This window comes from Trachemys scripta, chromosome 23, assembly GCF_013100865.1.
Source record: "Trachemys scripta elegans isolate TJP31775 chromosome 23, CAS_Tse_1.0, whole genome shotgun sequence".
NCBI lineage: Eukaryota > Metazoa > Chordata > Testudines > Emydidae > Trachemys > Trachemys scripta.
The window spans coordinates 4,142,573-4,165,926 of record NC_048320.1 but is presented as its reverse complement, the minus strand read 5'-3'; the positions used below and the strand labels follow the sequence as shown (position 1 = coordinate 4,165,926).

General features: G+C 54.1%; 3 protein-coding genes and 1 long non-coding RNA gene across 12 annotated transcripts in view; 2 read left to right on the top strand and 2 right to left on the bottom strand.

The window, feature by feature from the left end:
* The window catches only part of LOC117869139 (alpha-2-macroglobulin-like protein 1), a 777,004-nt gene that overhangs the window by 486,494 nt on the left and 267,156 nt on the right, over nucleotides 1-23,354 (top strand). The window lies entirely within an intron of this gene.
* LOC117869140 (alpha-2-macroglobulin-like protein 1) overlaps nucleotides 1-23,354 on the bottom strand; it is a 582,774-nt gene that overhangs the window by 450,357 nt on the left and 109,063 nt on the right. The gene's annotated exons all lie outside the window — the stretch shown is intronic.
* Nucleotides 311-2,784, top strand: LOC117869151. The gene is made up of 3 exons (XR_004643781.1): nucleotides 311-483; nucleotides 711-1,004; nucleotides 2,711-2,784. It is a non-coding gene; the product is annotated as an uncharacterized LOC117869151 (long non-coding RNA).
* FTSJ3 (FtsJ RNA 2'-O-methyltransferase 3) overlaps nucleotides 18,803-23,354 on the bottom strand; it is a gene marked incomplete at its 5' end in the record, with an annotated part of 24,327 nt that continues 19,775 nt past the window's right edge. The window contains 6 exon segments of the mRNA XM_034755683.1: nucleotides 18,803-19,937; nucleotides 20,470-20,564; nucleotides 20,679-20,862; nucleotides 21,167-21,269; nucleotides 22,449-22,525; nucleotides 22,705-22,864. Of these exon segments, the coding sequence (XP_034611574.1) occupies nucleotides 19,748-19,937; nucleotides 20,470-20,564; nucleotides 20,679-20,862; nucleotides 21,167-21,269; nucleotides 22,449-22,525; nucleotides 22,705-22,864 (809 nt within the window). The 3' untranslated portion in view covers nucleotides 18,803-19,747.

The window sequence follows — 23,354 nt, the reverse complement described above, 5'->3', positions numbered from 1 at the left end:
GGCCAGACAAACAGCCAACTTCACCCCGATTGACCAGTTTCTTACAGGGATTGCAGGAGATGTGGGTTTTGGGGAAGGATCTGAATGAGAAAAGAGGGTAATGGCTTTGCAGACCAGCACAGCAGAAGCATGCCATGAGTAGGGGGTGGAGTGGGGAAAACAGACAACTATAGAGACAAGGCTGGCAATCAAGCAGCAGGTGATAAGCACAGCAGTTGAAACAGTTTCACTTTTCACTTCTCCTAGGCAGTCATTTCTCCTTCCAAAACAACGTGAAGATAAGCAAGATTAACGTGCGTGCACAGTTCAAAGTCTGGACTGCAGCACAATGTGCAATGCAGCTTCTTTAACGAATTCCCAGTGGCAATCTCACTCCCCCATCCCTTCTCTTCTTCTAGATTTTATTCTCATAGATCTGCATAAGTATCATCGCTGTGTTTGCAATTTCCATTCTCTCTCTCCAGTCACACAAGCACAGCGCAGGTAAATTCCAGCAGAACAGAGATGGAATTGGATAAGTCCTTGGTGTGGGGGGGTTGCTTTGAGATTTAAGTGAACTTCTCAGGTTTGTGGATATGATCGTGGAGAATGGGGGTGGGGGAGGGTTGCTTTGAGTTGTGAGCGCATTAGAGAAAGGTGCTAGTTTCCAGGAGAAAGCATTTTGGGCTGTCTGTATGCAGGTGCAGATTCCTGATTTCTTTCTGCTCCAGGAGTCAGCTCAGGTAATGTCTGAGGAGGCAGTGGAATATCATATGCTGGAAACCCTGGAAGATCTGGGGCAGAAGGGGTCTCGGCGTTCAAGTTCACACTGAATACAATCAAAGTAGAAGGTGGTTATAACTCAGCTTTCTGGGACATACTGGAAACAGCAACGCCTGTGGATGTCACCAATGAGAGGATCTACTACTATAGGAAAGCCTATGATCAGAAGATAGTCATGGAGGTGCTGAAAGCCATCAACCTGAGGGATCTATCGGAGAGACTCATCGATGCAGCAAAGGCTGGTAAGAATCTACCAATGGAGAGGATAGTGGGCACTGGCTGGCTAGAACAAATGTATCCAGGGTGGGTGTCTTCAGTGCTGGTCGAACTATTCTGTGTTTGAAGGAGGAAGGGAAGGGAAGGTTAATTCTCTGAACGAGGTGTTGGCTATTTCAGACGTGACCAAGTTGATCATTTCTCTCTTTCACAAGCCAGCAAGTGTGTGGGTCAGATTCACAAGTCTTGAGTCAAGATTTCTTTTGGGTGTCCAGAACCTCTTGATGAGTGAATGTTTGCTTTGTGCTGAGGTGACGGCCGCCATCTTGGCTAACATACTGGGGACCAACCCGTGGACCTCTAGTGCTAAAAGCACAAACTGCCAAAGCTTCATAAAATGGAGCTGTAACAGTCTGAGAGAGCAGGCAGAGAGGTGAGACGTGTAACACACATTCACTAGTGAGTTACACTGACACTGTGCTCCACCCTCTACACTGCACAGAGAGGCAGGGATGGTCCTACCCCAAAAAGTGTAAGAGAGAACATTTCCCAGCCAAAGCAGGAGCATTATTAGAAATGACAGAAGAGAACAGAAATCGCCCAGATTTTAACCTGTCAATCTTTAATTCAGAGCCAGGTTTCACTCATCATTTTCTGACTCCACTTCCTGGCTCCAATTATGCCTCCAAAGACTTGCAGGTGCTTGACTTTACACACAGTGATTCCAGTTCAGAACTGAACTAGTGCTGCAAAGTCTTGTAATTGTACCATTAATCATACAATATTTTGTGTTTTCGTAAAGCCCTTGCTTCTTGAGTCATGTGATTATATGACTCAATTTTGTTTAAAATATAAAGTACAGTTCTTTGGTATAGATAACACTTCAAACAACTCCGTATCTTAAGGCATCTGTGGTAATAGGTGACTCATCTCTTTGGTGCATATACAATACAGCAGGGCACATTTGAGGGTTTTTTACTGAATCTGAACACAGAGAAGACTGCACAGTGGGTTCTCATGATTGCAAAGAAAAACTACAAAGTATAAACAATAAATGCTCAAAAAAGGCCAATTAAAATGTTTTTTTTTAATCTCATGTTTTTAAGAGAGACAATTATGATTTTTGAGGGGCCTGACTCAATTTGTAAATGCTTTGGTTTGGCAACATTGCAGTGCTTAAGCACATGTTTAACTTAACATACTGACATACAATTGACTTCAGCAGCATTACTTACAGCAGAGGTTCTCAACCTTGGGCCACGGCTTGTTCAGGGTAAACCCCTGGCGGGCCACGAGATGCTTTACCTGAGTGTCCGCAGGTACCGCCGTTCACAGCTGCCGGGTCAATGGCAGCTGCGGGAAGCTGCTGTGCCCATAATTCTGATCTACGATGCAGTGGGGCTCCTGGAGCCTGATTTATCTTTGTTCCTGGGAAATTCCACTGTGGGGACAGTGTTGAGTGGAACAATAATAATAATAATAATTAATAATAGTATTTCTTTATTTGGATTGGGTCCCATGAGATTAGGAGTTGAGAATTCTACTCCCAGCAACCCCATAGCACTTGTTCGAGTATTATCTTAAAGAGGAACCAGACTGACCTTTCCTCATTCCCACTTTGTTCCTATTCACTTGCATTGGAAGGTGAATCAATAGGTCTCTATCAACTCAGAAAGTAAATTGAATTAATTGCATTCCAATAATCTCTCTTTTCATTTGCTTCTCTTGTTAGATGGTTTAACTCCAGTGCCAGAACTTCAGCAACCCCCAAAGCCAGGGGACAAAGACCGTCCCAAAGGTACTTCCTCTTATATCCCTTTGATTTTACCTTTACTTAGCACTTCTAGTTAAAAAAAATGCAACACTGCTACATTTTAAATCCTGAACCAGACCATGGAGTAGCTGTTCTAGAAACTCTGGCGCTTCTCAGGGGTACCAGGGCTGTGAGGCACCTTGTTACCACCTGCCCTTAGTGTGAGGAAGCCTTGTGTGTGCCTGCCAGAGGCCAGCTCAGCTGTCCCTTTGCAGGTTAGCAATAGGCACACGCCAACCCCTGAGGCTTCTGAGTGTCCATCTCTAGTGTCCAGCTCCTGATCCACTGGACACTCACAGTATTCCCAGATCCTCTGTCCCCCAAAGGCACAGAACACCACCGCTTACAAGCTACGCTATAGAACATAGCTCCACTTAACACACAGCACTTAGATTGGTTTACAGAGAAAGCAAGTCCTGCTAGTGAAGGACGACCTTTAAAGGTTCCTTCCAGTTCTAGGAGATAGGATATCTCCATTAATTAATTAATGTATTTATTTAAGTTCACGTTTATTTAACAAAGAATAGAGATTCAAATGGTTGCAAAGAGAAACATTGGAAACAAAGGGTTATCTATAAAATAAGGTAGCAACTCCCTTAACCCAAATTTAACTACCGAGACAATTATGTCATAAGAGCAAAACCTCACTCAAAATCCCTCCAGCGTATTACAGTCAACTGTGATCTTTCATTCATGAAGCAAGTCCATGGTCAGTTTACTTCCTATGTGAAAGATATTTTGTCTCTCTTGGCATTCTCCTGACATACCAAACTAATTCTTTAACCTTAGATATAAACCAAACACCATCTTGTTGTCCACTCCTTCCTGTAGATTTTGTGATCTCTTCCTGATTTTGCAAAGTTGATTAGCTGGTGATGCCATATGTAAATAGACTTCCATTGTAAAACACACAATGGAGAGCCAGGAAGGTAAGTGTCTCCTATCCCTTGTCTGAACAGAACCTGTTTATCACTTTCTAGTGACCTGGCTTACATACCTTCAAGAACTCAGTTTTGGGGATACATATGTAGGCACCCTTTACTAGATCAGCCTCTGAACTTAATTGGGATCAGCCTTGGAGATTACACCTCCCATGATGCCTTGGGAAAGAGGCAGAGAGACTTCTAGGGATCAATGCAGGAAGAGCATGAGGTGGGCTCCATTTTGGAGAGGAGCTGAGCTTGCTTTATGGAGCTCTGTCCAAACCAGGAGCTGCTGCTAAACTGGTGCTAGAAAGCCAGAAGCTGCTGCTGAGGGTCTGCTGGGGCTTTGATCAAGCAGAAATCTTGCCTGGCGCTACTGAAAATAGCCAAGTCATTTACAAATGCTCTAGCAAGTGTTTGTAACCCATTTAACACCTTGTGACCCAGTTTAGTGATCTCATGAGTTAGTAAGTGTGTCAACTCTGGTTTGCTGGAAAACATCTGTTTGTAACTTTGCAGCACTGATAATATTTCTGCCCTTTCAACTGGTGATAACGTAATGTAGATTTCAATGTTTTCCAGAGTGTAATTATCTTGGCATCCAGCCATGAAAGCAATGAGGTGACATTCCTCAGTTTCCCCTTCCACACAGCAGACCAGGTTTATTATGGTTTCTCTGCTGTAACAAGCTCTAAGTCTGCTTACAAGTATTAGCTGTGAAGCAGCATCGCTATAAGAGTCCATAACATACTGTGTGTTCATAATTACCTCGTATTATTTCCAAGGATTCTTTCTAAAACTTGTGCACTTTGTACTTCTGACATTACAATCAGGTTTTCTATCACAACTGAGCCTTTACAAGCCTTTTCATCGTATAACACACCCTCTGTTTAGACAGTCGGTGGGTTTGTTTGTTCAATATCCTTCCTGAATCTTTGCACATAATTAGCCGCTGGCTTTTCCTTTACTTCACTGTTCCCCTTAGCACAGGCTTTTAATTCAATCATATCTTTGGGGATTTGGTATTTCAGGGTCCAGTAAGGTAAGGAGGCAAAGGAATCCTGCATAATGACAGGCCCATTATGGGCTGTGCAGATGCAAAAACCCCACTTCCCTCTTGGGGTTAACTTGTGGCCCTCCCCCTCAGGTCTGAGTCCTCCCACCCTGCAGCCTTTTCTGGAGGGTTGTGACTTGAGCTCCCTTGGTTAAGAGATTCTACCTGCTGAAGCTGTGAATGTTTCTGACAGCACCTCTCAGCCACTTCCTTTGTGTTATCCACGAGGGGGAAGCTTCCTCCCCCCATCAGCAAAGTAATTTGCATTATCACAGACACACAGCTGACTCTTTGCATGCTCAGCCTGCTGGCTCTTTGGTTTTAAATCCATAGTCCTTGCAGACTCAAAGACTGGGTTCTGTATTAAAGAGATGCAGTCAATTTCCACCAGCATGTCAAAACTGGGATTTGGAGTGGAGGCTTGTCTGTCACCCTTCCTTGTGTCCCCGGAGAGCTAGCTGTGTGACTGCTTCCCCCCAGAAAGGTCAGCTACACAGTCCCGCCTTTGTGCCTGAGTTACAGGTTGCCTGCCTGGGTGGACAGAGGTTGAATCAGCCCCTCTCTCATGGGCATTTTCCCACAAGGGACCAACATGAGGATATTCATGTGCTAACCACATTACTTCCCCAAAATGTTGGCTAGGCAAAACCAAAGGATTACAGGGCTGCCTATATCCTACAAAATTCCTTTTCCCATATTCCCTTTCTGAAATTCCTTCCAAGTCACCTTCCTCTGTGGGATGTAGAGTGAAGTCAGATGGACATTACCACAATTTTTCAGGTGAGCAGTCAGCAGTTGGAACAAATTTCCCAGCAGGCAAGCTGCTGCTACTAAGAGGCAAATGTTTGAGGGCATTTCCCTCAGCTGGCAAGTTGCTACTCTCAACAACCAATGGCTTGAGGGAATCCTTCCTCCATTCACAGTTCTCCTCGCTGACACCAGATAAAGCAGAGGAGTTGCATCCATACTTTGCCTGGGACCTAGTTAGAATATTAACCTGTTTAAACATAGCTATAATGTTATTACCTATCAAAATATCAGTGAGTAGCAAATTTCTAATAGCAACCATTATATAGCAGTCAAAAAAGCAACTGGGATGTTAGGAATCCTTAAAAAAGGGATAGAGAATAAGACGGAGAATATCTTATTGTCCTTATATGAATCCATGGTACGCCCACATCTTGAATACTGCGTACAGATGTGGTCTCCTCATCTCAGAAAAGTTACACTGGCATTAGAAAAGGTTCAGAGAAGGGCAACTAAAATGATTAGGGGTTTGGAACGGGTCCCATATGAGGAGAGATTAAGGAGGCTAGGATTCTTCAGGTTGGAAAAGAGGAGACTAAGGGGGGATATGATGGAGGTGCATAAAATCATGAGTGATGTGGAGAAAGTGGATAAGGAAAAGTTATTTACTTATTCCCATAATACAAGAACTAGGGGTCACCAAATGAAATTAATGGGCGGCAGGTTTAAAACAAATAAAAGGAAGTTCTTCTTCACGCAGCGCATGGTCAACCTGTGGAACTCCTTGCCTGAGGAGGTTGTGAATGCTAGGACTATAACAGGGTTTAAAAGAGAACTGGATAAATTCATGAAGGTTAAGTCCATTAATGGCTATTAGCCAGGATGGGTAAGGAACGGTGTCCCTAGCCTCTATTTGTCAGAGGGTGGAGATGGATGGCAGGAGAGAGATCACTTGATCATTTCCTGTTAGGTTCACTCCCTTTGGGACACCTGGCATTGGCCACTGTCAGTAGACAGGATACTGGGCTGGATGGACCTTTGGTCTGACCCAGTATCGCCATTCTTATGTTATGTTCTTTTATCGCCCTTCAAATTTTCCCATTCAAAGTGGATTTTAGCCAGAGCCACACTCACCAAAAATTTGGCCAAGGCTAGAAGATTTATACTTCTGCCAGGCAATCTCTCTCTTTCCCTTACAAAACTTTCTTTAACCAAAGTAACATCAGATGCAGTATCGTGCCACCTGATACATTTAACACTATTCACTTTTGCACTTTCCTTTCCTCTAAGTGTTTCAGAATTGATTCCTTGAGGACCTGCTCCATGATTTTTCCAGGAACTGAGGTGAGGCTGACTGGCCTGTAGTTCCCTGGATCCCCCTTCTTCCCTTTTTTAAAGATGGGCACTACATTAGCCTTTTTCCAGTCGTCCGGGACCTCCCCCGATCGCCATGAGTTTTCAAAAATAATGGCCAATGGCTCTGCAATCTCACCCGCCAACTCCTTTAGCACCCTCAGATGCCCCATGGACTTGTGCACATCAGTTTTTCTAAATAGTCCCGAACCACTTCTTTCTCCACATAGGGCTGGTCACCTTCTCCCCATACTGTGCTGCCCAGTGCAGCAGTCTGGGAGCTGACCTTGTTCATGAAGACAGAGGCAAAAAAATCATTGAGTACATGAGCTTTTTCCACATCCTCGGTCACTAGGTTGCCTCCCTCATTCAGTAAGGGGCCCACACTTTCCTTGACTTTCTTCTTGTTGCTAACATACCTGAAGAAACCCTTCTTGTTACTCTTAACATCTCTTGCTAGCTGCAACTCCAAGTGTGATTTGGCCTTCCTGATTTCACTCCTGCACGCCTGAGCAATATTTTTATACTCCTCCCTGGTCATTTGTCCAATCTTCCACTTCTTGTAAGCATCTTTTTTGCGTTTAAGATCAGCAAGGATTTCAATGTTAAGCCAAGCTGGTCGCCTGCCATATTTACTATTATTTCTACACATCGGGATGGTTTGTTCCTGCAACCGCAATAAGGATTCTTTAAAATACAGCCAGCTCTCCTGGACCCCTTTGCCCTTCATGTTATTCTCCCAGGGGATCCTGCCCATCTGTTCCCTGAGGGAGTCAATGTCTGCTTTTCTGAAGTCCAGGGTCCGTATTCTGCTGCTCTCCTTTCTTCCTTGTGTCAGGATCCTGAACTTGACCATCTCATGGTCACTGCCTCCCAGGTTCCCATCCACTTCTACTTCCCCTACTAAGTTTTCCCTGTTTGTGAGCAGCAGGTCAAGAAAAGCTCTGCCCCTAGTTGGTTCCTCCAGCACTTGCACTAGGAAATTGTCCCCTACACTTTCCAAAATCTTCCCGGATTGTCTGTGCACCGCTGTATTGCTCTCCCAGCAGATATCAGGGTGATTAAACTCTCCCATGAGAACCAGGGCCTGCGATCTAGCAACTTCTGCTAGTTGCCAGAAGAAAGCCTCGTCCACCTCATCCCCCTGGTCTGGTGGTCTATAGCAGACTCCAACCACGACATCACCCTTGTTGCTCACACTTCTCAACTTTATCCAGAGACTCAGGTTTTTCTGCAGTTTCATACCGGAGCTCTGAGCAGTCATACTCCTCTCTTACATACAATGCAACTCCCCCACCTTTTCTGCCCTGCCTGTCCTTCCTGAACAGTTTATATCCATCCATGACAGTACTCCAGTCATGTGAGTTATCCCACCAAGTCTCTGTTATTCCAATCGCATCATAGTTCCCTGACTGTGCCAGGACTTCCAGTTCTCCCTGCTTGTTTCCCAGGCTTCTTGCATTTGTGTATAGGCACTTAAGATAACTCATCGATCGTCCCGCTTTCTCAGTATGAGACAGGAGTCCTCCCCTCTTGCGCTCTCCTGCTCGTGCTTCCTCCCAGGATCTTATTTCCCCACTTACCTCAGGTCTTTGGTCTCCTTCCCCCGGTGAACCTAGTTTAAAGCCCTCCTCACTAGGTTAGCCAGCCTGCTTGCGAAGATGCTCTTCCCTCTCTTCGTTAGGTGGAGCCCGTCTCTGCCTAGCACTCCTTGGAACACCCAGGGTCGAAGAATCCAAAGCCTTCTCTCCGACACCACCTGCGTAGCCATTCGTTGACTTCCATGATTCAACAGTCTCTACCCAGGCCTTTTACTTGCACAGGGAGGATGGACGAGAAAAACCACTTGCGCCTCAAACTCCTTTATCCTTCTTCCCAGAGCCACGTAGTCTGCAGTGATCCGCTCAAGGTCATTCTTGGCAGTATCTTTGGTGCCCACGTGGAGAAGCAGGAAGGGGTAGCGATCCGAGGGCTTGATGAGTCTCGGCAGTCTCTCCGTCACATCGTGTATCCTAGCTCCTGGCAAGCAGCACACTTCTCGGTTTTCCCAGTTGGGGCGGCAGATAGATGACTCAGTCCCCCTGAGGAGGGAGTCCCCGACCACCACCACCCTCCTCCTCCTCTTGGGAATGGTGGTCGTGGAACCCCCATCCCGAGGACAGTGCATCTTTTGCCTTCCAATCAGTGGAGTCTCCTTCTGCTCCCTTCTCTTAGCTGTATCATCTAGTCCACTCAGCTGTATCATCTAGTCCACTCTCCACATTAGTACCTGTAGAGAGAACATGGAAACGGTTGCTCACCTGTATCTCCATTGCTGGTACATGGACGCTCCTCTTTCTCCTTCTGGAGGTCACATGCTGCCAAACCTCTTCACCATCCTTCTGTCCCTGCTGCGCCTGATCTGAATCTTCAGAACATTGCGGCCGTAGAAGCATCTCCTGACATCTGTCCAGGAAATCTTCATTTTCCCTTATGCAATGCAGAGTCGATACTCGTTTCTCCAGACCTCGAACCTTCTCTTCCAATATGGAGACCAGCTTGCACTTTGTACAGACAAAGTCGCTTCTGTCCTGTGGAAGAAAGACAAACATGGCACATCCTGTGCAGGTCACAAGAGCTGAGCGCTCACCATCCATATCACCTTCCTTCTAAGAGCTTCCTCAGCTGTTGCAGCAACTACTCAGAGAAACCTGCAGATGAAAGCCTCAGTGAGCTCTCCCCAGGCGAACTCCCAGACAAACTCACCCCCTCACACACACCCAGCCCCCAGCCCTGACCCCTGCATCCCCTCCTCACGCCCCCCAGCCCCTGCCCTGAAACCTGCACCCCCCTCACACACACCCAGGTCCCTGCCCTGACTCCTGCATCTTACACGGGGGTTAGGTTCTAAAGTCACCGTGTAAGAGGAAAATTGCATATAGTGAAAATTACCTTAAAGTACAGTATACACTAGAACAGGGGTCCTCAACCTACGGCACGCTGCCAAAGGTGGCACGGGAGCTGATTTCTTTTTTAATGGCAGGCTGCGGGTCCCGGCCACCGCTGAGCCTGCTGCCGGCCCGGGGTTCTGTTCACTCAGCCGGCAGCCGGGGTCCCAGCCGGTGACTCCGCTCAGCCTCCTGCCGTTCACCCAGGCCAGCAGGAAGCTGAGCGGGGCCGGTGGCCGAGACCCTGGCTGGCAAGGGGCCGGCAGCTGGAACCCCAGATCGTCAGCGGGCTGAGCAGGGCCGGTGGCCGGGACCCCAGACCAGCAGCGGGCTGAGCGGGGCTGGCGGCTGGGAGCCCGGCTGGCAGGAGCCGGCCCACTGCTGGCGCTGCTCAGCCCACTGCCAGTCTAGGGTTCTGTCCACTGGCTCCTGCCAGCCGGGGTCCCGGCCGCCGGATCCGTTCAGCCTCCTGGTGGCTGGGACACCAACTGGCAAGGGGCTGGCAGCCAGAACCCCAGACCGCCAGCGGGCTGAGCGGGGCTGGCGGCTGGGACCCCGGCTGTCAGGAGCCGGCCCACTGATGGCTCTGCTCAGCCCGCTGCCAGTGGGCTGGTGGAACTTGTCCGAGGCTCCCTGGGCCAGAATGAGGGATGTCCGAGACCCCTGATGCTCTCTCTAACCTGCCAGAAGGGGATCAGGATCGTGACGGCCAAGGGGGAGCGGTGCGGGAGTGGATCAACGCAGACACCGAGTCTCTTGGCAGATGCAGGTCACGCGGTGATCGGCGCCGTGAGGCTGATTGTGACCGCGAGCGGTGCCATGATGTTGAGCGGTGCCGTGACGTGGAGTGGTGCCGAGCTGGCGAGCGGTGCCGAACTGGCGAGTGGTGCCACGACCGGGAGCGGAGTCGAGCCGGAGAGCGGTGCCGTACTGCAGAACGGTGCCGCGATGGTGAGTGGTGCCGCGACTGCGAGCGATGCCGCTGTGGCGATCGCTGACCCAGGGATCAGGAATCCGCAGCTCGTCGGTCCGAGCGGTGCCGCAAGGTCACAGATCGGGACCTGGACCTCGAGCAGGACCATGTACGCATAGTCGAAAACGACCTCGAGTGTGAGCAGCTCCAAGGTTCGAGACCGCGGGACCAGCGCCACGAATCATATCGGTGCCATGAGTCAGACCGAGACCTGGGGCGGTGCCGGGACTCAGAACAGCGCTGAGACTCCGAGCAGGAATGAGATGCTGGTCCAGGGGCTGACAGCCCGAACATCGCTGGCTTGCCCTTGGATGGCACCGGGACCCGAATTGGGGCTGGTGTCGGGGTCGGAGGCACCGGAGCCATCATCTCTATGAGGCCTCTCGCCGCCTCGAAGGTGTCTGGCATGGAAGGAAGAATGATCTCTTCTACTTGCACCATCTCATATGGAGGGGTGGGCTGAAGAGATCGAGGCATGGTGACTTGATCAGAGGTCTGGCCAGGGTCTAGCACCATCAGGCCCGTGACAACTGTCTTGATTCTATGAGAAGGTCCTCCCACAGCTTACTTCTTGGCAGCAACTGGGGAATGGGAGCGGTGCCAAGGTGGGCGTTTTTGGGGCCCGAGAGATCGCCGGTCCCGAGAGGAGTGCAGGATCTTCGTGGCGCTGGAGCCGGTACCGCTGGAGGGCGCTCCGCACCGAGATGCTTGGGCCCGCCAGGGCCGGATTAACTTTTTGTGGGCCTGGCGCCAAACATATTTGTGGGCATCCCCTGGGGAATAATTGTAAAAGGGGCTGGGGGTAAAAGCACAGTGGGGCAGGAGCTAGGGTTGGTCTCTGGAGCAAGGGAGGGGTCAGGGGCAAATTGCAAGCGCAGCAGGGGTGGGAAGGGGGTAAACAGGATCCCTCCTGCCCCTGCCCACATACAACGGGAACCTACCTGGTTCTAGGCCATTCTCTTTGTCTCTCTCTGCACTGAGCTGCCCCTCCTCCCACAGCAGCAGGACAGGTTCTCTTCCAGCCCTCTGGGGTGGGTGTTGGGAGTGGGAAGAGCAGAGGCTAATGTGGTTACTCCTATAACCGGACATGCCTGGTCCCATATTACCTTGGACCGTTGGGTCCTCCGCACGGTGGAGACGGGATATTCTATCCAGTTCCATTCCGGGTGTCCAGAACGTCCTGGCTGATACTCTGAGCAGGCGTTTTCTGACTCATGAATGGTCCATACGCCCAGATATCATCCATTCCATTTTCCACACCTGGGGCTTTCCCCGAATCGACTTGTTCGCTTCGCGGATCAACAGAAAGTGTCCAGTTTTCTGCTCCTTCCGGAGTCACAGCCTGGGCTCTTTAGCAGAGGCCTTTCAGATCACGTGGTCGGGCCAGTTGCTAAATGCATTCCCACCATTCCCACTGGTTCACAAGGTGCTCCTCAAGGTCCGCCGGGACAAGGCAGATGTCATGCTGGTAGTCCCTGTCTGGTCGCGACAGTGTTGGTATCTGACCCTGCTGGACCTGTTAATTCAGGCTCCCCTACATCTTCCCCTCGACCCCGACCTCATATCCCAGAACCACGGTCGTCTCCTACTCCCAGACCTCCAGTCGCTCCACCTCACGATCTGGAGGATTCGTGGCTGAATCAGGCTGAACGCGCCTGTTCGGACTCGGTAAGGTGGATGCTTCTGGAAAGTCGCAAGCCATCGACTAGGCTTATCTACGAGGCTAAGTGGAAGAGGTTTTCCAGCTGGTGCGCTCAGCAGCAGTGCCCCCGCTCCACGCTTCCATTTAGTGCATTTTGGATTACCTGATGTCCTTAAAGGACCAGCACCTAGCCTTTGCATCCCTTAAGGTCCACCTTGCGGCCATTTCTGCGTTCCACCCAGGTGCGGCGGGGCGTTCAGTGTTTGCACATCCGGTCGTGCGGCGTTTTCTCAAAGGCCTGGAGAAAATCCATCCTCCAACGAAGCCACCCGTGCCTGCATGGGACCTCAACTTGGTCCTCTCCTGCCTTATGGGTCCTCCTTTCGAGCCACTGGCCACCTGTTCTCTTCTATATCTCTCCTGGAAGGTTGCCTTCCTAGTGGCCATCACTTCCGCTCGACGGGTCTCAGAACTACACGCTCTCACCTGTGAGCTGCCCTATACCATCTTTCATAAAGATAAAGTCCAACTAAGACCTCACCTGGCCTTCCTACCAAAAGTGGTGTCCCGCTTCCACGTTAGCCAGGATATCTTTCTACCGGTTTTCTACCCGAAACCACATGCTGACATACGTGAACAACGCCTTCATTCTCTCAACGTTAGAAGGGCACTCTCCTTTTATATAGATCGGACAAAGCACTTCCGTAAAACAACCCAGTTGTTTGTCACCGTTGCGGAGCGGATGAAAGGTGCCCCGGTTTCCTCTCAACGAATATCTTCATGGATCACCAGGTATATTCGTGCTTGCTATAACCTGGCAAATGTCCCTCCGCCTGCTGTCACGGCTCACGCCACGAGAGCTCAAGCGTCATCCGCTGCCTTCCTGGCACACATTCCTCTCCAGGAAATCTGCAGGGCTGCCACGTTGGCCTCGGTTCACACCTTCACGTCCCACTGTGCCATCATCCAGCACTCTCGGGATGATGCAACCTTTGGCAGAGCGATTCTTCAATCTGCGGTTCCTTGACTCCGACCCCACCTCCGAGGTAAGGCTTGGGAGTCACCTAACTGGAATTGATGTGAGCAATCATTCGAAGAAGAAAAAACAGTTACTTACCTTTTTGTAACTGTTATTCTTCGAGGTGTGTTGCTCATATCTATTCCATCCTCCCCCACTCCCCACCTTCCCCGCTGTCGGCAAGAAGGAATTGAAGGGGGGTTGGGCTGGCAGGGGCTTATATAGATCACCATTTCAGTGCCACTCCAGGGGGCTCCACAGCCGGCCCGATGGGTAGCTGCTAGGGTAAAAGTTTCTGACATCCGTGCACGCGGCACGCGCACACCTAACTGGAATAGATATGAGCAACATATGTGACTCATCAGTCGGTCAGGCTGGAAAGCAAAGCAGCAGCGAGTGAACACGTGGCTCCGGGGGGGGCTGCTCCGCCAGGGATGCGCTAGACACCAGGCCCTGTGCTGCCCTTGGACTCCCCCCTCCTCCATCACCCACTGACTCAGGGCTCAGAGCCATGGGCACCCGCACCTTTACCATGCAGGGGAGGGCCTGCATGGAGTAGGGTCTAGATGGGGCACTTTGTGCAGTAACAAGGCCAGTTGTGTCTTTGTGGGGCCTGGGAGAAGTCAGGGAGAGTTTGATCCCTGTCTCAGGGGATGTTTGTGTTTATTTAAAGCCCCCGACACTGAGGGAAATTCCCACTGAAGCCCCTGCCGCCAAGCCCGCTCCTGAGAGCATCGCGCTGGTAGCGAGACACCCCAGGATCTTGGGGCATGGACAGCTGCTGCTCCCCATCCCAGCCACCACATCCCCTGGCCCTGGGCTGGAAGGATCTGCCCGTGGCCACGACACAGATTCTTAGCACCTTCTTCAGCTGGAAATGTCCCCGCCCCTCCTGGCACATTACAACTGGTGCAAAGTGAAACCTGTTTGTGAAGCAGTTTTTTTGCTGTGCTCATTTGGGGGCAGGGGGGATGGCTGTGAGTGTGAAATGGGTTGTGAGGGGCACAATTACTGGCCAGGCCCCAGTGACATTCCTGTGGGTCCACAGCAGGCAGTGCCAGCATTTTCCTCCCCCTTGAAGTCATTTGTGGAGGTCCTGGCTTGAGCCCATGTTTAAGGAGATTGTGATTAGGTGCCAGTCATGGAGTGTGGGGGAGTCAGGGCCCTGCACCCCCCCACCTTCCTGCGATTCACCGTGACTCTCAGCCAGCCAGCAAAACAGAAGGTTTATTAGCTGACAGGAACACAGTCCCAAGCAGGGGGTCGGCTGCCAACCAGGTTTGCCTGGTCCAGAGGTGCTGCTGGGAAGTGATTACACAGCAGGGAGGGTGCTACCAGAGACAGGGCTCAGGGGGGCTGTGACTCCAGGCCCAGCCAGCCTCAGGGGTTTTACGCTAGCTCCGGAACCTTTCCCAGTACATCTCAGGAGTCAGCCCAAACTCGCGTAGCAGAGCGGTTTTAGAATAGTTTATAGTCCCCTTTCTTCGCCCCTTCCAGTTGGTGGTACAATGCGACGGCTTTGGGGTCCAATAAAGGGGTGAGAACCCGGAGCCTGTCCGCGGGATCAACCTGGTGCAGCTCCCAGGCTGTCTCAAAGGCATCCAGGAAGTCATCCATGTCCTCCCCCTCCTTACGCTGGGCCAGGAAGCGCTTATCAAAGCTCCGTGCAGTCCTCCTGGGTCCCCCTTCACTCACCACAGCCGGGGGCTTGTTGCCCCTCAGCCTGGCCAGCTCCAGTTCATGCTGCCTCTGTCTCTCTTTTTCCTCCAGTTCATGCTGTCTCTGTTTTTCGTGATCTTCCAGCTCTCTCAGTTTTAGCTCTTTTTCCCATTCCAGCCTCTTCCGCTCCACGGATGCCAAACTTCACTGGGAGGGTCCCCTGCTGGCCGGGGAGGGGGGTCACGGTGCCCTTGGTATTTGCTGGGCTCCTCCCCACCCTTCCCCTAGGCATAGGAAGGAGGGGTCTCGGGAAGCCCTCAGCAGCCGGCTGACCACTCCCAGCTGGGACAGACACTGGTGCCTGCACTGCATCTGCCAGGCTGCTTCCCTCAGAGACAGGGATCAGTTCATTCGCGCGATCTTCCGCCTCCAGCCGGGCAATGAGCTGTTCTTGGGTGAGCCTCCCAATGCGCAGCCGCCTCTGCTTGCACAGCTCCACCAGGTCGCTCTTAAGCCGCTTGGCATACATCTTCCTGCTGGCCACTCACCGGCCTGTGTGCTCACAGCTCCCCACAGTTCCCAGGGGGACCCCTAGTGTGCCAGTCCTTCTCGAGGTCACCGCCTCTCTGCCAGGGTCGAGCTGCAGACTCCTCCGCCCCTGGGACCACTCGCTGCGATCCCCCCGGGGGACCCTGTTACTGCAAAAGTCCTACTCACTGGTCACACACTCCCAGGGCTTAATCGCCCCCCTGAAACCGTCCCTCGCTGACTCTTCAGCATGCCTGGTCCCCATCAATCCCCCTTCATTTTACTGCTCCCCAGTCCCTTATTGCAGGAAGTGCTGTCCACGGGGTGCAGTAGATCCCACCACTGCCACCAGTTGTCACGGAGTGTGCGGGAGTCAGGGCCCTGCACCCCTCCTTCCTGCGATTCACCATGACTCTCAGCCAGCCTGTAAAACAGGTTTATTGGACAGGAACACAGTCTCAAGCAGGGCTTGTAGGTACAACCAGGACCCCTTAGCCAGGTCCCTCTCAAGGGCAAGGGTCTTAGAACTTGGGGTTCCCTGCCTCTTCCCAGCCAGCCCCAAACTGAAAACAAAAAACCTCTCCAGTCGGCTCTCTCCCCCTCTCCCTTTGTCCAGTTTCCCAGGCAAAGGTGTCCACTCGCCCCAACCCCCTTCCTGGCTCAGGTTACAGGCTCAGGTACCATCCCTCACCTAAAGTCATCCCCTGCTCTCCCATCCCCCATGTAGACAGACAGTCCCAGTAAAACTAAATGACATTCCCAAGTCAATCCACCCCCCTCCCTACTGCGTCACAGTGCCATGCAGCAGCTGGCGCTGATCTGGGGGAAGAAGAGGCTCCCCTGGTGCTGTGCCAGCTTCCTGGGGGCTCTCACGGTCAGAATTTTACAAGTCACCTAGGGCCACTAGTGCAATGTTCCCAAACATCTTCACTCCAGCTGCTCTGGAGCCCCCGGGGGAAGGTGCAGGACCCAGCCTGGGACAACTGCCCCCTCTGTCCTTACAGCATCTGGTGGGGGATGTATTTCTTTTACTGAACGCTGAGGGCCCCAGTGCAAGGCCCTGGCAGCTGGATGCTCTGTGCAGCTTCCTGCAGTGAGCGGATGCCTGTTCCCTGGGACAAGGCCAGGCAGGAATACACAGCTGCGATCACAGGGTGTCAGCATCACTAGGCAGGTGAGGCCACCCCTCAGTCCTAGGCACCCGACTGGCCTCAAGTCAAGCGCAGCCTCAGGGACTTTTCCACCTCCAGCATCAGACAGCTCATGTGGCTACAGCTCACTTAATTCCCTGCCATTGCAGGGGCCTCAGGCAGTGATGCCACCTCAGTCCCACCACTGCCACACACAAGGTTCATCTGCTGAGGACTGAGTTTGGGCTGATTCCAGGTGCTGCTCAGGGACCTGTGCTAGACAGCAGGTGAGACTAGCTGAGCAGATGGACCCTTTGGGCCTCAAACTCGACCGCTCAACAATCTGCCGCTGGAGTGACTGACAAGCGGTGCCCATGGAGCCAGGGTAAGGGGCACAAGGGAGCAACGATCAAGGGTCGTGCACAGAACTGCACCAAACAGGGTGTGAGTAAACACGAACTAAAGCACTGCAGGCAGCCATGGGGAAGCCCAAGGGCCGGTGGGACCCAATCAGCATCTGTCTAGAGTGGCTGATCCTTTGCACAGCCCAGAACATCAGCTACCACGGAGTGCTGGGCCCGTGCTCAGCCTCTCTAGGCCACCAGGAGCCATGGACTCCTCTTCAGCCCAGGCTCTGCTCGCTGCCTGAGACACATTTCGCAAACCAGAGGCCGGGCTGGTGCCAGGAGCCTGACAGATCCCATTCTAAGGCCCTGGGTGCAGCTGTTTGTAACTGTGCCAGAATAACTGGGTTCCAGCCGTGTCTGCCACATAGTCTATTTATTTATGGTCTGGTGTCATGTAACATGGCTCAGCTATTTTGGAAAAACATAGTGACTTGCCCTTGTTAAAGATTCGTGTCAGTGTTTTGCTGAGCTCTGGGTTTGGAGCAGGGACGTTGACCCCCATGTAAAAATTTGGCCGAGTTCTGAGTCTCTAAAAAACATTCAGTTTGCACATGCTCTGTAGAGACTTGTCAGTGTTTTACAGCTAAGTTCTCCCAAGATTGCCCCTGCCCTGAGCATGCTCCCTGCTCTCCCGGCTCTTACCGCCAGCCTGACTGTGTGCACCAACCCACAGAATGACTGAGCATGTGCCAGTGGTGGAGTAGGACTTCTCATTCCAGCCCCCAGAGACCACAGTGGTGGCTGGGCACCTGCAATGTGTCTACTGTGATCTCAACACTTCTGCTGCTGGAGCCCAGGCAGTGTGGAAGAGAAGGAAACTGTGACCAGGGACACAGAAAAGTGAGGAAGGCGTAGGGACAGGCGGTAGCAGAAATCAGAGGGGACAGATCTAGAACCACTAGAGAACACTCCCCCCAGAACCTGGAATGGAACCCTGACCGCCCTCGGTCTCCATTTTCCATTGCTGTCGGCAAACAGCTGTGAAACCCCCTGGTGAAGGGGGAAGTCTCATTTCTGCCCTCTAGTGAGTGGTCTACATGGAGGATAGCCTTCTACTGCCATCAGCTACTCCGCTGGCTGAAGTGACAGGTCTGTGCAGCTGGTCTAAAGGTTCCAACCCTGCTGCTGACCTATGTAGAGGGCCAGTAGGGTTCCAATGAGGGGCTTTTTTAAACAAAAGAAATCAGGAAGCTCCACCCACAAAGCCATGTTAAAGCCATTAGTTGCAGTCAGGTACTTGGGAAATGCCTGATTTAATGGTGGCTGCGCCACAGTGCTTGCACACCCAGCTACAAGCCTGCTGCAGCCTCCCAGGAGCTCACAGTGCAGGGTCCTAAGAGCTGGGCAGGGACCCTCATGTCCATGCGCTTTAAGACATGGCCCACATCACTGAGCTGGTGTCCCAGTCTGGACCTGCCAAGAGGCTGGGGGAGAGAACGAAGCAGAGTCGTTTCAGTGAAGACACACCAAAACAGAGCCCAAGACCATCCCTCCCGCCCTGCCCTCAACTCCACACTGATGCCTCTGGCTGGAGCAGGAGAGAAAGAGCTCTGCCCTTCCCCCCACACTTGGCAACAGTGCCACGCCAGGTGCAGGACAAAGCCTGGGTTCTGGCCTCTGTCCCAGGCCTCCCAACCTCCCCAATAGCACCCCACTGGCCTCTCTCTCTCAAGTCCCCAGCTCAGCTCCCTTTCCCCTATTGAGATGGGCAGGGCTGAGAGAGAGCCCCAAGGGGAGAGGCCACAGCACATTTGGGGAGCTGCCCCATCTGATGCTGGCAGCTGCACCTGCTTTAGCGAGCTGTGACAGGAGCCCCAGCGTCCTGCTGCCAGGAGGCCGAAAGAGACACCCAGCCCCAGAGCTAACCTGGCGGCAGGCTAGCAAAGCCGTAGGAAACAGCAAAGAGGCCCAGAGAACAGGGTTTAATTTCAGAGCAAGCCAGGAGAGCCGCTGCCCCCCGGAGACCAGACAGCGGAGATGAGAAAATCCCAGAGAAAGTGACGCCTCCCCCTGCCCAGCTTTAGCTCCTGCTTTCCCAGCGAACCCCGGCGCCGTCTACAACCAGTGCAGGAAGCCCCTGCTCTGGGCCAGGCCGCGGACTGCACAGGGGTTGGCCCAGCCCAGGACACCTGGCTGAAAGCAACTGTCACCTCCTGGCCCTGCTCTCTGGGAGACTGGGACACGCACACAGTGGCGTGCGGTTGGCAGGCGGGTGTACAGAGTGTGGCCGTCTCACTGGGGAGTCTCATCACAATTCTGGGCGGGCAACACAGAAGCCACATGACCAGGGCTAACCAGTCGTCTGCCGCACAGCAAGCCTGGGAAGGGCAGTGGCGCCACAAAGCTGAGGCTGGCAGGGCCGGTTCCAGCGAGGCTGCAGACAGGAAGTGGCTCCATGGTCAACAGGAAATGACCTCTTATGATCCAGAGCAACTCCCTCCTCCTCTGGCTTAGGAGCCGGTGGCTCAGAACAGGGTCAGGTTGTTCGGAGTCACTCGGAGTCGGGGCCAGGGCCGACACATGGGCTGTCCAGCCACCCCAGCCTGGCGCATGGTGCCAGGTGCCGGCCGTGCCCAGCCCTCGGGGGCAGAGTCCTCACTTGCGGCGCCGTCTCGTCTTCTCTTTGCCTTTCTGAGCCCTCATGTCCTTCTTCATGCGGCTGTCCACCACCTTGAAGTGTCCCTTGACCCCCGCGGGGCGCCGCACACGCCGGCCAACCCCCTTCTTGGCTACCAGGTAGGTGACCTCCCGCCTCTCCTTCCCCAGGCCGGCCTTCTTGTAGATGCTGCCAGAGGAGAGGGGAGAGAGGTTAGAGCGGAGACCCTCCCTCTCCGCCCTGGCCAGCCCAGAGGGTGTCAATGTGACAGCTGCTGGGAGCAACTCCCAGCCCTGGACTCCACACGCTTCCTTGGGCACAAACAGCACTGGGCTGAGCGTCTCCACAGCCCTGGGAGCTGCCACGCCCTCCGGGGCCGCAGCCTCAGAAAAATATGGGGACCCCCTTCCTGTCTGACCCCTGCCACCTCCCCACCTTTGTTCTCAGCTGCCTCTTCAGCCCCCGTCCAGCCAGCCCCCCCGCTCTCCCACACCACTGGCTGCACGACCCTCTTCTCAGAACCCCCCCGGCTCTACGCCACTGCCTAGCATTGGTGCCCCAAGCAGCGGGGGCCTGGCCAAGGCAGGGGTGGGACCCTCCTGATGCGACTCTGGAAGCCTGCCTGGCCTCATGGCCGTATGGCGGCCTGGCCCAGCTTCTGTTGTTCTGAGAGATCCGACCACCCCCTGCCCATGCCGTAGATCCCGACATCGTAACTCACCTGCGCAGCTGGGCCACCTTTTCACGCTCCGAAATATCCACTGTGCTCACCACAGCCTCCGCCTTCTTCTTCATCTGCTCCATCTTCTTCAGCAGCTGGGGGGAAACAGGAGAGGTCAGGGGATGGCTGGGGGGCCCGGCCAGGCAGCCAGAGTAGAGGGTGGGGGATGGGAAACCCGCCCAGGGACGCTGGCCATGCGGCTCACTTACCCGCCGCTTCTTCCGGGCCTTGGCCTCTGCCACCTTCTTGATGGGGCGGGCGTTGATCTGGCGCCAGCGCTGCCGGTATTCCTCCACCGTCTGCCGGTCCAGAGGCAGCTGCTTCCGGCGGTGTTGCTGCTCTTCCTGCTGGAACCACTCGGGCAGCTCCCCCTCCTCCTCGTTAAAGGCATACCTGGGGGAGGGGTGCCCGACAGTTGAGGGCAGACCCCAGGGACAGACACAGGCCTGGCCCCTCCTCCCCGCCTCCTTGGGGCTAACGGACAGAAGAGACACCACCCCCACGGGAAGTGACTGTCGGACACAGCTCACACCCACAGGGCAGGAGTCACATGAGGGATCCCCCCCTTCTGCAACACACCCTGTTCTCTCCCCAAGAGTGAGAAACCAAGGGGGGCTGGGCCCCTCAAAATCACAGCTGACCCCCCCCCCCGGGCCTGCCCCGGCCACCGCCCCACGCTGCCTGCTGCCCCCGGTACCTGTTGAAGGAGTTGTCAATCAGGTCCCGCTTGGCTTTCCTGGAGGTGGCAATGACAGACCCCAGCGCGAGCCCCTCTGCATCCAGGATACGGGCTCTCTTCACTGGGGGGAGAAGACGGGCACGTTAGGGCTCAGGCTGCTACAAACCCTCCCACCCGCCCCTGGCGTCTCCGTATACGAAACTGGTCACTCCCGAAGGCATTGTGCACCAAACCACTACCAATCCTGCACGTTTTATTTGTCACATAAATGTGGAGGCTCCAGCCTGGCTGTGGGGAGCAGAGGCGGCAGATCACCCTGCAGCTCCCCCCGGGACATGGACTCAGCGGTGAGGCAGCACCCAACCCTGACGCAGCACAAGAACCAGGCCTGCCCCAGAAACATCCCAGGGCCCTGCCCCTCCATGCCAGGGTGGGCCGGCAGGCTCAGCCCAGCAGAATCCAACTGTGGAGGGGCTCAGTGTGGGGGGATCCAGGTGTGGGGCAATCTCAGTGGGGGATCTGGAGGCACAGGGGTTTGTTGGGGGTTCTAGGTGCAACAGGACTCTGCACGGGGATCTAGGTGAAGGTGGTTGGGGCTCAGCGGGACGGGGGTCTGGATGGCTCTGGGAACCAGGTGCAGGGGGAGTGGTGGTCATCAGGAGGGGATCCTGAGTGTGTGGGGGGGAGTGACACTCAGCGGGAGGGTCTGGGTATGGGGGGTGTCTGGATGCACAGCGGTTGGGCGGATAGGGGAACAACTCCCTGTACATGGATCCGTCCCCCAGCGGCTGAGGGGCAGCGGGTGCAGGACACGCAGGCGGTGGGGGGAGTTTGCAGAACTTCCTGCAGCTGGGGGAGGCTCTGACAGCCCGAATGCCATGCAGGGGAAGAGGAAGTCCCGTCCTCCCCAGCCCAGCTGGGACTAGCAGCTGAGCCCAGCGCAGGGTAGGAGCCACCAGCCAGGTCTTCCCCAGTCCCACCCCCTACCCCACAGTGATTTACCTCTCTGCCGGCTGCCCTGGGCACTCGAAACATACTGCTGGGCAGGGTCACATGACCACTCTTGGTGCTTTCCTTTGCTTCCCTGTCAGAAAGTCATTTTTCTGCAGGGAAGCAAAGAAATCTGTGGGGCACATAAATTCTGCGCATGCGCAGTGGGGCAGAATTTCCCCAGGAGTAGAAACCTCCTGGCCTTATGCCCCCTCTCGCCAGCTGGGCCTGTGCCCACCACCTAGCCCTGAGCTCCATGCTGGTGTCCAGGGGTGCAGACGCCCCAGCACACAGCCCCCACTCAACTCACCTGGGTCCTCAATGGGCACCACCTCAAAGCCACCTGGCTCAGCGAGCGCCCGCTTCCTTCCCTTCTGCGACGTCTCCCTGTGGGGGAAGAGAGGAGCGGTCACTGCCGCTCATGCAGCGCCCCCCAAGGCGACAGTGCTCAGGACTGGGCAGGAAGGGCAGCCCCCTCCCAGCACACCCCTCCCACTGCATAGAGTCCAGGGGCCCAGGCCCCCTGCTACCCCCCCCGGGCGGGCCAGCAACCCCCATTTGCTCACCTCTCCTCATCGCTGCTGCTGTCAGAGTCCTCCTCGCCACTGCTCCTCCCGCCCTGGTCTTCGCTGGGACCAGCCCCCACGGCTGCCCTGGGCCCCACCTCCACTGCAGCTGCCTCCTGGGATGGGGGCAGCTTCTTCTGCCCCTTCCCCTTCACGTTCCCTGGGTGTGACAAGCAAGGCCAGTGGGTGAGGTGGTATGGGGGGCCGCAAGGGAGCTCACAGCTGGGAGGGGCGTCGCAGCTGATAAGGGGGAATCCTGCTTCCCAGGGGCCCCAGCCACGCGGGCTGGATGGACAGCCTGGGGCTGGCATGCTACCTTCAGGGGAACCCTGCGCTCTGCCCTGTTTGGCGGGGCCCCTTTCCCTGGGGAGGCTGAGGCAAGATCGAGCTCGTCTTATGAGCCCCTCCTCCCATTCAGTCGGTCCCGAGCGCAGGTCAGGGAACCAGGGCTCCAACTGCTTCTGTGACCCCGTGGCCAGTTCCTCGCCTGGACAATGGGGGCCCAGCTCCCTCCGGGGCTTGGCTGCCAAAAACATACAGCTAAGAGTAGCATAAAATCCCTCCTTTACCTGTAAAGGGTTAAGAAGCTCAAATAACCTGGTTGGCACCTGACCAAAAGGACCAATAAGAGGAGAAGATACTTTCAAATC